Here is a 10,750-nt window from a genome sequence, read left to right as displayed (position 1 = left end):
CTGAACGTTGCCTTCATGGAGTCCAAGCGAATGAAAGTGGAAAAGAGTGAGTTTTTGGAAGCACCACACTGCTTCTGTGCCTGGGAACTGGCGATATGGTTACTTTAATCGTCTCTTTTTTTCTGCCTTACAAAGGCTGGTAATATACTCATAAGACACCCATTAAATAAAAATGAGTAAGTTTGCGCGTGTGCACACAAGCGCGTGCGTGCACACACACACACACACACACACACACACACACACACACACACACATGCACCTGCAGAAAATCTGCCTGGGATTTAAAGGCAGTTCACAGAAATTCTTACAGTGTTGAATTCACTTGGTGAATTCAAATTATTGTTTTTCTTCAGTTTTCTTTTAAGAGTTTGGAGCAGGATGTTTCTGGGCTTTGTAATTCAACCCATTTTCAGCTCTGTCGGGCCCAAACACAATAATTCTCCACTTAATCTTATTCAAGAGAAAATCATTTGATCTCTCATGGAAAAATGTCCCAAGTCACTACTTTGCCTAATCCTAGTTTTTTTTTGTATTATTAATTGGTTTATAATGCATAAACCAATGCTTTGCAAATGTCTTTGGTGGGACCCTCAGGCTCCTAGAAGTTGGGATGCGGGTTGGGTGGAATGGGGGGACTTGGGGTAGGGGCAGTGGAGGGAGAGTGGGGAGGTAGGATCCCCGCTCTGTCTCACTTTAGACTAAGTTGCTCTGCTTTTATCTGCCAGTAATGTGGGGTTTCGTAGTTTTGAAACAGTTTCCCTGGACGAGATAATGGCATATATAATCTTGCTGTTCTGAATATTCTTCCTATATTTATTTTACTGTAGCACTCATAAACCTATTTGCCAAATTTTTCCTTAAAAATTAGTATTTAAATAAAGTAGTTGAGTCTTTTCATTGTAACTGGTTTACTAAGAAAGTATATTTCCAAATCACTATGCCATATGAATTGTCAAGGTGTGTTATATCCCTTCAATATGAGAACTTAATCCCAGCAAAATGATTTATTGAATTTCTCTCTAGCATATACATTTTTTTTTTTTTTGTAACAACGTGCTGGAGAAATAAAGGTTTATTGGCACAAGTTTTAGGTACTTTACCTCTGCTTTTAGGGGGTGCAAAGGATGGCTTTGTGGTGACTGGCACATATACACTTGTTGGCCCACACTGAAAACTCAACATTTTATTAGTATACTATTAAGTCTGAGAGCAAAGGACCTCAGGAGATCAGCTATTTAATCATTTTGCCTCCAGAAAAAGATTAGAACTCAACCATCTCTTATAGAATGCCCGCTTTTCTACTTTGGGTAGAAAATAAAGACTTTTGATGAAAGATATCTAACAGGGTTCTTTGGGAATGCATTTTCAACATCTAAACATTGTAAGGAACGATAACAGCTTTCACTGAAATTGCAATAAATGAGTCCAGCTTCTGATTTTATACTAAAGTAGCTGTACCACATCGTCGCACAATTTTTGTCTCTACATGGCGAGGCGTGACACTTGTCAACAGTCAGTTTATATTTTCAGTACAGTGTTCAATTCTTAATATGGTGGTTAAGCATTAAACTGTATAGTTAATCAAACTTGAGTTCTCACTGCCCCCACCCCCACCCCACAGGATTAACTTTAGAAGAAAAAAATAGTCACTTATGAATAATTTCTGATTGTAAGTGTCGTCATTTCACCTGAACGTGTTGCTTCCCCCTGCATTGTGTTTCCTTCTTCAACCCCCCCAGTGTCCTCCAACTCCAACTTCTCAGAGGTCACTCTGGCAGGTTTAGCCAGTAAGGAAAACTTCAGCAACGTCAGTCTGCGGAGCGTCAACCTGACAGAACAGAATTCTAACAACAGTGCGGTGCCCTACAAGAAGCTGATGTTGCTGCAGATTAAAGGTATGTGAGAGCAGCAGAGAGGAGCCACACGTGGACCAGGGGTTTCAGTCTGGAGACATCAGGGGTCGTGATTGCTTGTAATCGTCTGTTGGAAGAAGTGAACACACGCTTCGCGAGAACCTGCTAGGGGCCAGGCACTGAGCTACCTCCTCACACGCAAGCTTCACAAAATCCCTGAGGTATTGTACCCACTGAGGCCTAGAGGGGTTAGTACGTGCCTGCGGTCACAGCAGCTGTTGAGAGGCAGAGCTGATTTGAACCCAGGTCTCTCCATTCCAGAGGCGGCTGCCTCCCCGTGGGCCCTGCCATATATTGTCATGCAGTTACCAGATGCCCCCTCAGTCATCACGGTGGTTCTCTCCACGCAGTTGTCCTCGCTGAGGTAAACAGAGAGAGGCACATTCTTGGAGAAGAAACACAGAGTAAGCAGAGGCAAATGAAGTGGGCCAGATTCCACGCCAACACCCTTTCTGTCCACGACGATGGAGACTTAGCTCTGGGCTGTGAGGATAGACTTCGCTGCCTCCAAGAGGCAACTGCTGTAGACTGATCACCAGGAGAAGGATGGAGGAAGTAGCCTCTCCATCTGCGAGGGTTTCCAGTGTGTTTCTGCATAATCACTGTCCTGAGTGTACTTAAAAGACTGGTGACCAGCATGAATAACCAACCTCTATTCCTTGTTCTAATCCAGACACTAGACTATCGGTGTGATTGTGGAAAGGTTTAAATCAACAGTCACTTAGGGGGTGTTGATGGCAACACAAGGCTGGCCTCCAGGCTGATTCCCCTCTCCTGTGGGTTAGAGTGGAAACTCATGTGGAAGCAGATGCCTTACGATGGTGCGCCCCGCCTATGGCGAGCTGTCATAAATGTCGGGGCGGGCTGAGCGGAGGGAAGGCGAGGAGAGTGGAAAGGAGGGGAAGTGGGCATGCGTGCTCCTTCCTGGAGCGGGGAACTCAGCTACTCCATACACGTGCGCTGATAGTGGTCCTAAAGCATGGCGACATTTGGGAAAGCACTGAAGTAAAAGTAATGCGTGATGCTGTCATTCGAAAACCTCCTCTGCCGCTCTGGTCATGGGAACTGGGATTAGTAGGCGAGACTCTTGAGAACTGAAAGGGATGCTTCAGATGGGGGCGCTTCCTGGGCCTTTCTGGGGAGATGGTGACTCTTTGTCTCGTGTTCAGGAAGAAGACACGTGCAGACGAGACTGGTTGAGCCTCGAGCTTCATCACTCAACAGCGGGGACTGCTTCCTCCTGCTCTCTCCCCATTACTGTTTCCTGTGGGTAGGAGAGTTTGCAAATGTCATAGAAAAGGCGAAGGTTAGTACCTGAAATATAACAATAGTTTAGTTAAGCATCTCGTTTATACACCAATCGAATGTTCTCCTAGTCGCTGGATGGTTACAAAGCTTGTCAATGTGCGGTGTTTCATTCGAGCGAGAAGGGGTAGATAGCGGTTATTTTCCTGAATGTCTCTCAAACAATCTTTTATTAGGTGCTTAAGTGGAATGTTTTAGAAGAATTATGACCTCTTCCTCCAGATTTAAGTCCTGGATTTGTTCTCACTCTTGTGTAAAAAAGAAACTGGCATGTGGCTTCACAGCCATTTATCCCAGATACCTGTGAAATTCTGCTACAGACTTAATGAATGAGAATCTCATGAGGAAAAGCCCGGAGAACGGGTATTTTTTTTAAGCTTTCCAAGTGATCTGCCGAATTCGAAGACTGAGAACTACTGCTCCAAAGAATTGATACTCCTGGTCCTTAGTTATATTTTCTTGACTTCGTTGAAAATGCCCAACAACCAGTGCCTCGGTCGCCTTGTGGTCACAAGGTTTTCCTTTCAGACACACACCATTTCTGGTCTCTGATTCCAGCGTGTGCCACCCCACCTGGCCATAGGCTTGTCTACTCACACAATCGTGTTCCTCCCTTTTCTCAGGCCTCAGAACTTGCAACTTTAATCCAGACAAAGAGGGAACTGGGTTGTAGAGCTACTTACATCCAAACTATCGAAGAAGGGATTAATACACATACTCATGCAGCCAAAGACTTCTGGAAGCTTCTGGGTGGCCAAACCAGTTATCAGTGTAAGTTTACTGTATTTCAGAGGATGAGAAGCTTGAATGTTCTTTCTCCTACCCCACTTCATCCTTCCGAAGCAGCCACTTTCCAGCGTATAATTTAATGCCCTCTTACCGTTCATATCCCAAAGCTGCTGGAGACCCGAAAGAAGACGAGCTGTATGAAACAGCCATAATAGAAACAAACTGCACTTACCGTCTGATGGATGACAAGCTTGTTCCCGACGACGACTTCTGGGGGAAAATCCCAAAGTGCTCCCTTCTGCAATCAAAAGAGGTACAGTGAGTGAGATGAGCACCCTGCACAGGGCTGCCCAGTAGAATAGGTAGTAAGTGCCCCATGAACGTTAGCCAGTGTCCGCACCATTGTGGAATGGTGACATCTTCTGAAAGGATGTTTATTTGTGATTTCAAACCATTACTGTCATCTTAAATACTGACATAGAATTCAGAATATTGTTCAGAGGAGGTTCATCGAATCATTCGAAGCTTTTCTATTTCACACAAAATGTCTATATTACTTAGTTCTATCTCTTGATTTTTGTATAAATATTAAATAAAGTATTTTTTCAGTCCTTAAGTTTCAAGATTAATAGATGTATATATATATATACTTTATTTTTATATTTTTCCAGGTAATGTTAGGTTTTTTCTCTCATGCCAGTATTTATTAAATACATACATTTCCAGTACTGTTAAGTATTCTAAGTATTGAGGGGAAAAAAAAACGAAAAGACACAAGATTTCATTGAATAGAAGAATGTTAGAAAGAATGTAATCCGAAATTAGATTGATTATATGATATAGATGGACATCTAAATGGAAAAATTCACAGGAAAAGAAATAATTTTTAAGAGAAAGTGAATTCAAGCTTTGTTTAAAGTTAAGTAGAATTTGAATTACTGGAAATGGAGAAATTATTCTAGGAAGAAAGAGTAGAATAAACTGTAGGCATGGAAATAAGAAACAGCATTACATTCATGTATTCATTCAGCAAACAGTACGCGCTACTGTAAACATGAGTATGGTATGGTCTTTGCCCTCGAGAGTCTTAGAGTCGTCTAGAGGAGAGGTGACAATACTGAGTCATCTGTCCCTGGCATGTAGGAAGCGGCCCGTATGTGCTAAGTGAATGAGTGAACAGAGGACGTAGGGAGAGAAGGAGGGAGAAAAGGAGTGAGGAGAGGAGAGAGAGAGAAAGAAGGGTAGGAAGACATCCTTAACGTGTGTATGAATCAGAAGTTTTAGGTGGTTTGAGAGTTCAGAGGAGGGCACATTAGCTTGGGCATTTAGGACAAGGAGATAGAAATCCCACCCACGGGACAAAGGCTGGCTCTGCAGTGCCAGCTGGTCACATCTTGTGATCTTTTAGCGTTTGTATTGATTGCTGCATCTGGATTTCTATCGTCACCCGTTTGACTCACTGTCAGTAGGGACCCGATTCAGTGGGAGCGTGTCCTTGAAGTTAAAAAAATTCTTCTATGCCATTCTCCCAGGTACTGGTGTTTGATTTTGGTAGTGAAGTTTACGTGTGGCATGGAAAAGAAGTTACATTAGCGCAACGGAAAATAGCATTTCAGCTGGCAAAGCACTTATGGAATGGAACCTTTGACTATGAGAATTGTGACATTAACCCTCTGGATCCTGGAGAATGCAATCCACTTATTCCCAGGTACTCCTGTGATCTTGATGGCATTGTAAAGTGAGCAGAGTCCCTCAGGGGCCTCAGTTCTTTTCATGGTTGTCTAATGTCACTCTTCATAGATTTTTGTTTTCATAAATGACTGCAATGCAGTACTGTGAATATTCACAATAAGAACATTTCTTTAGCTTTTACCTAACTAATACAGAAATATGGATGCTGTATTCTTCTGGAAAATGTGTTATCTTTTATTTCTTGAAGTGAACAAATTGTTCTCACCTGTGGCATTCCAGGTGCTCTTGTGACAAATGAATAGCAACTGTTTAAACCAAATGCATGCTGATCTGAAAACTTCCCAGGGTCTGGAATTTAGCCATTGATCTGAAGGTACAAAAGCAATACATTTTTTTTTTTCCTAATTTCACACTTTCCCAGCATAGCCATTGAATTCCAGGCTTTACTGTTTATTTGCCAGTAGATGATGTTTATGCCTTTAGTTGGAAGAAGGGGGAGAGGATATGCTGTGGATATAACGATTGTAATTTTAATATTTTCTACAATGTACTGGACTTTTTAAAGTAATTCGGGTACGTTAGCAAGATATCCACAAACTCTAAGAAATATGATCATAAGAAAAATAATTCTTATATGCAAAGGGATTTTTTAACTACCAGAAAAAAGAAGTGTTTTTAATTACATGCGCCATATAATAGGTTAGAAATAGATGTGCCACCAAACAGTATAGAATATTAGGTATCACACAACTGCATTGTAATGGTGTCCATTGAACTAGTGTACAAATTTCAACTTTCCTACCTAGCTTCCTGTTTTAAAATCAAATTATTGATTTTATTATTAGCACTATAGAAACAATTAAAAATTCTGCCAATGTAGGTAAAATGTTTTTAAATCCCTTTTAAACAAGTACACATTTAACCCGAAATGAGTACAGTAACAACTAGAGTTTTACAGACAAAAGCTGAGGCTAAAAAGAATATATTATTTGGTGTAGTAAAAGAAAAAAATGCTGAAGCCTAAAATCCATATGCTAGACAATTCAGAGTTAGCAGCGACATAATCATAGATCTGGAAGTAGAGGAGGGCTCACCTAACCCCCTGGTTTTTAACACCCGCCAGATCAAAATCAGCCTTGGAGCTTTAAAAAAATGCATGTGCCAGGCCCAGCCTCTGAGAGGTGTTTTCATTTCCTGGGGGTGGTGCTTATGTGTCAGTATGTTTTAAAGGAACCCCGGAGATTTTAAGGTACAGCCAATATTTAGCATCCAGCCCTCTTTAAGAAGCCTGAAACCACTGACACGAAATGACTTAGCCCAGTTCAAACACGTAAGTCGGGATGGAGAGAGAAGCTCTCCTGCTCCCGCTCCCTTCACACTCTCACCCTGCCACCTGCTCCCTCTCATGTTTGTGTAACTTCACAACTTAAAAGATACATTTCTGAAGCTGAAACCAAGTGCCCTTTTATAGACGTCTTAGCAGATCTGCAGAGTCACGTTTGTATAAACGACAGCCGTTCAGACATTCTCTGGGAAAAACCACAGCCCTTCAAGGGGAGTCCTGCATTTTCCATAGCCGCTGATACCTGGCTCCTTAAGTCCCTTAGGAGCATGAGGTGGCGGTGTTTGTATCCCGTGCGTCCTCATTTCAGTCTCTTTTGAAACAGGCAGCCTCTGTGATGTGCCTCAACCGTGATGTCAGAAACTGCAGTCTGGGCCAAAATAGGAAGTGATGGGTTAGGGGCCACAGCAGGGTGCAGTGGCCATGCTCGTCGGTCTGAAGGGATGTACGCATCCCCGGCCCAGTTCACAGCCAAGGGTGCGTTTGGAAGGATGAGAAATGCCCACACATTCTTCTCAGGGCTGGACCCTCCGCAGCGTGTACTTTCTCGGCTGCACAGGCACACCTGGTTTTATTGCACTTAACAGATGTTGCGTTTTTGACACATTGAAGGCAAGACCCTCCACCAGCAAAAAGATTACAACTCGCTTTATTGCGACGCTGCTTTATTGCGGTGGTCTGCGATATCTCCGAGGTATGCCTGTACCTTTTTCTAAGTTACCTTTTATTCCAAGCACAGTTTCAGATTCTGAGGTCCTGAGGCAGTAGCAGACCTCCAGGTTAGGCTGTGTCGCTTCCTTCCTGGTGTCCTTGTGCTGCCCCTACTTACTGCCGAGTCCAGTGGCCTAGAAATAAGTATGCAAACATTCACTTTATGATGTATGAAGTATGTTCGGTTTAATAAGAGAGGAGAATAGACTGGAGAACATGGTTGTAACATGGCTTGAAATAGCAGAGAGCTCAGGGGAAACTCCCATCTGTTCGTGAACTTGACAGAAACTTGGTGAGCACCTGCAGGTGCCTGTGGGCAGCGTGAAAGAGGTGGGGAACAAATGCATGTGACTTCTGCCTCCCCCAGCTCACGGTCTAGTGCACCACCCCCAGGCTATCTGAAATATGAGAATCTGCCGGAATGCAGGAAAAGTCCATTGCATTCTGACTCATCAACTCCAGGGATACAAAACCTCTCAAGGCTTCGCGCTAAAATAATAAAATGTCACTTATTTAGTAAAATAAACCATTCATTCTCTATAGTACTTAAGTATTCTTTTTTTTTTTTTTTTCAATAACCACGTGCGTTTGTTTTAGGTCCCTTTCCTTTGTTTTAGCATGGCTTAATCTTGGTTCTCTTCCTGTCTGCTCCCCCATCCCACCCACCTGCAGAAAAGGACAGGGGCGGCCTGACTGGGCAATATTTGGGCGACTTACGGAACACAACGAGACTATCTTGTTCAAAGAGAAATTTCTCGATTGGACCGAACTGAAGAGACCTAACGAGAAGAACGCGGGAGACCTTGCTCAGCAGAAGGTACTCGGGGTAGCCAGGCCTCAGACTTCAGGGCCGATTTCAGTCCCAACGAGGGAGGCCTGGAAGCGGAAAGCCTCCCCAGGGTTTGCTAGCAATCTGGTTTCCAATTATATTCCAACTCCGAGAGTGAAAATAGCCCTATTTGCACCTTCGGGTTTATGGGCATCCCATTCACAATGGTGGGGTGAGTATTCAGGCTTCCCCTAGCCTTTCCCCTAAATGCAGCCTTTCCCAAGTGCATTTCAACACCCTGAGACAGAGTGTGAAAGCCACACACTCTTACGCTGCCCCATGAGCAGTGAGACTGCATGAGCGTGAGAGGAAAAGGCTGGACAAACAGGCGGCTGAACAGATGTTTTCTCTGTTCCTTTCTAGGAAGAGTCTAGGGCTGAAGTCAAGCCATACGATGTAACCCGCATGGTGCCCGTGCCCCAGACGGTGGCCGGCACCGTGCTGGACGGGGTGAACGTGGGCCGGGGCTACGGCCTGGTGGAAGGGGGCGACAGGAGGCAGTTTGAGATCGCCAGCGTCTCCGTGGATGTCTGGCACATCCTAGAATTTGACTACAGCAGGCTCCCCAAACAGAGCATCGGGCAGTTCCACGAAGGGGACGCCTACGTGGTAAAGTGGAAGTACATGGTGAGCACCGCAGGTTAGTGACACTTAACGTTTTCTGCAAACTGAGGCGGGCCCAGCCCCGGCTCCGCGGCTGGGGACTGCAGCGCTGCTGGCGCCCGACTCCCTGCGTGCCGCGTCTCACCCCGGTGCGTGGGTGCAGTATGCAACCTCGTCGTTCACTTTGAGAACAACTTAGTCAACCTATAGACAAATTCCTAACCACCCAGCACTGCCAACATCTGTGGTGTTTCCTTGTAGAGGTTAAACTTGCATGTTAAGATTTTTCTACAACCTTCACTCCCTCCTCTGCCCTGTCCCCAGAAGTTTTCTAGGAAAGCGATGATTTGCCTCTAGAGAATATTTGTCGTGTGGCTGGAGGCTGCTTAAATAGGAGTCCTTAAGTAAAGCATATCTGTATGACTTAGAACTGAAACCAGATGGTATAGTAACAGTATTGTAATAGCAAAGACATGCACAAAAAATTATTAAAAATGAAAGAAGCTATTTCCTGAGAGGCCGAGAACCTAGCAGTGCTTTGTGGATCTGGTAGAGTAAATACATAGTCAAACTCATGGTTCCTGCCAGTGAAATACTCTTTACAGAGAAACAATGATACGCTTAGCACCAGAAGCAATGAGGGAGGACAGCAAGTGAACTTTGGGGAGAGAATCCCTTTTCTTTGACAAGTAGCCATTATCCACATGACACCTAGTGTTTATCATCCTACTGATTGGAGAGTTTATGTCACAACTCTGATTTCCAAATCCAGCTCCAAAATTGTTGATTCACCTCCTTGCAGCCCCCTTGCCACCCTGGTCCCTGGTCCTCAGCGAGGCACTGATTTGCTTATCAAACACCTGCAGATTTCGTACCATTTAAATTATTTTCTGATTTATCAAAAATAAGTCTTTTAATGAACCGACAGCATTTCCTGAGCACCTACTCTGTGTGTTAGAGACTTTTAGGGGGAGCAGGTAAACATTGCAAACCCCGCCTTCAAGAAGCCTGTGGTATAAATGACAGAGAGGCAAGTGTGAGGAGAGGTAACTACTTCATGCTGCAGCAGGAGAGCTCGATTTTCTGAGACGGCACCTGCCCGCAGTGGGAAAAGCCCCGCAGAGCAAGACCTGGGTGTCCAATGGATGGCATCGCCAGGCAGGGCAGGGGGACTGTGCAGGGTTGTGCCCAGAGGCGGGCTGCAGGCCTAGAGGTCCACCTAGCCCACAAGGCACACAGTGGGGGCTTTACTACAGCCTCTATTTGAATGCCTCACGGACGGTCCATGGGATGAGTTCTTATGCTCATTTCTCAGATAAGGAACAGAGCACCAAGATCAAGTAACCCACTGAAGTCACAGCTAGGAGAGAGCACAGTGGACACTAAAACCCCTTTCCCTTTCATAAGAGGCCCTGTGCTTGCAGGAAAGATCACCGGTCCTGGGGCCATATGGCCTGGGTCTGAATCTTCTCTCAAGCTTTACATGCCAGGTTGGCAAGTTGGGTAGAGTTACTTAACCTCTCTGAGCCTTGGTTGTCTCTCCTGGAAAATAAAGATAATAACACCCAGCTCACAGAATATTATAGTCCGGTATGTATTATGTGCAGTACCTGCCTACCACGT

General features: G+C 44.4%; 1 protein-coding gene across 1 annotated transcript in view; it reads left to right on the top strand.

Moving 5' to 3' along the window:
* SVIL (supervillin) overlaps positions 1–10,750 on the top strand; it is an 87,102-nt gene that overhangs the window by 70,046 nt on the left and 6,306 nt on the right. The window contains exons 19-26 of the mRNA XM_023536190.1: positions 1–46; positions 1,743–1,898; positions 3,086–3,222; positions 3,845–3,992; positions 4,118–4,263; positions 5,483–5,658; positions 8,368–8,512; positions 8,888–9,164. Coding sequence (XP_023391958.1) covers positions 1–46; positions 1,743–1,898; positions 3,086–3,222; positions 3,845–3,992; positions 4,118–4,263; positions 5,483–5,658; positions 8,368–8,512; positions 8,888–9,164 — 1,231 coding nt within the window. The remainder of the gene's footprint in view (positions 47–1,742; positions 1,899–3,085; positions 3,223–3,844; positions 3,993–4,117; positions 4,264–5,482; positions 5,659–8,367; positions 8,513–8,887; positions 9,165–10,750) is intronic.

This window comes from Pteropus vampyrus, unplaced genomic scaffold (assembly GCF_000151845.1).
Source record: "Pteropus vampyrus isolate Shadow unplaced genomic scaffold, Pvam_2.0 Scaffold150, whole genome shotgun sequence".
Lineage (NCBI taxonomy): Eukaryota > Metazoa > Chordata > Mammalia > Chiroptera > Pteropodidae > Pteropus > Pteropus vampyrus.
The sequence above is the reverse complement of the archived record's forward strand: the minus strand, read 5'-3'. Positions and strand labels throughout refer to the sequence as shown.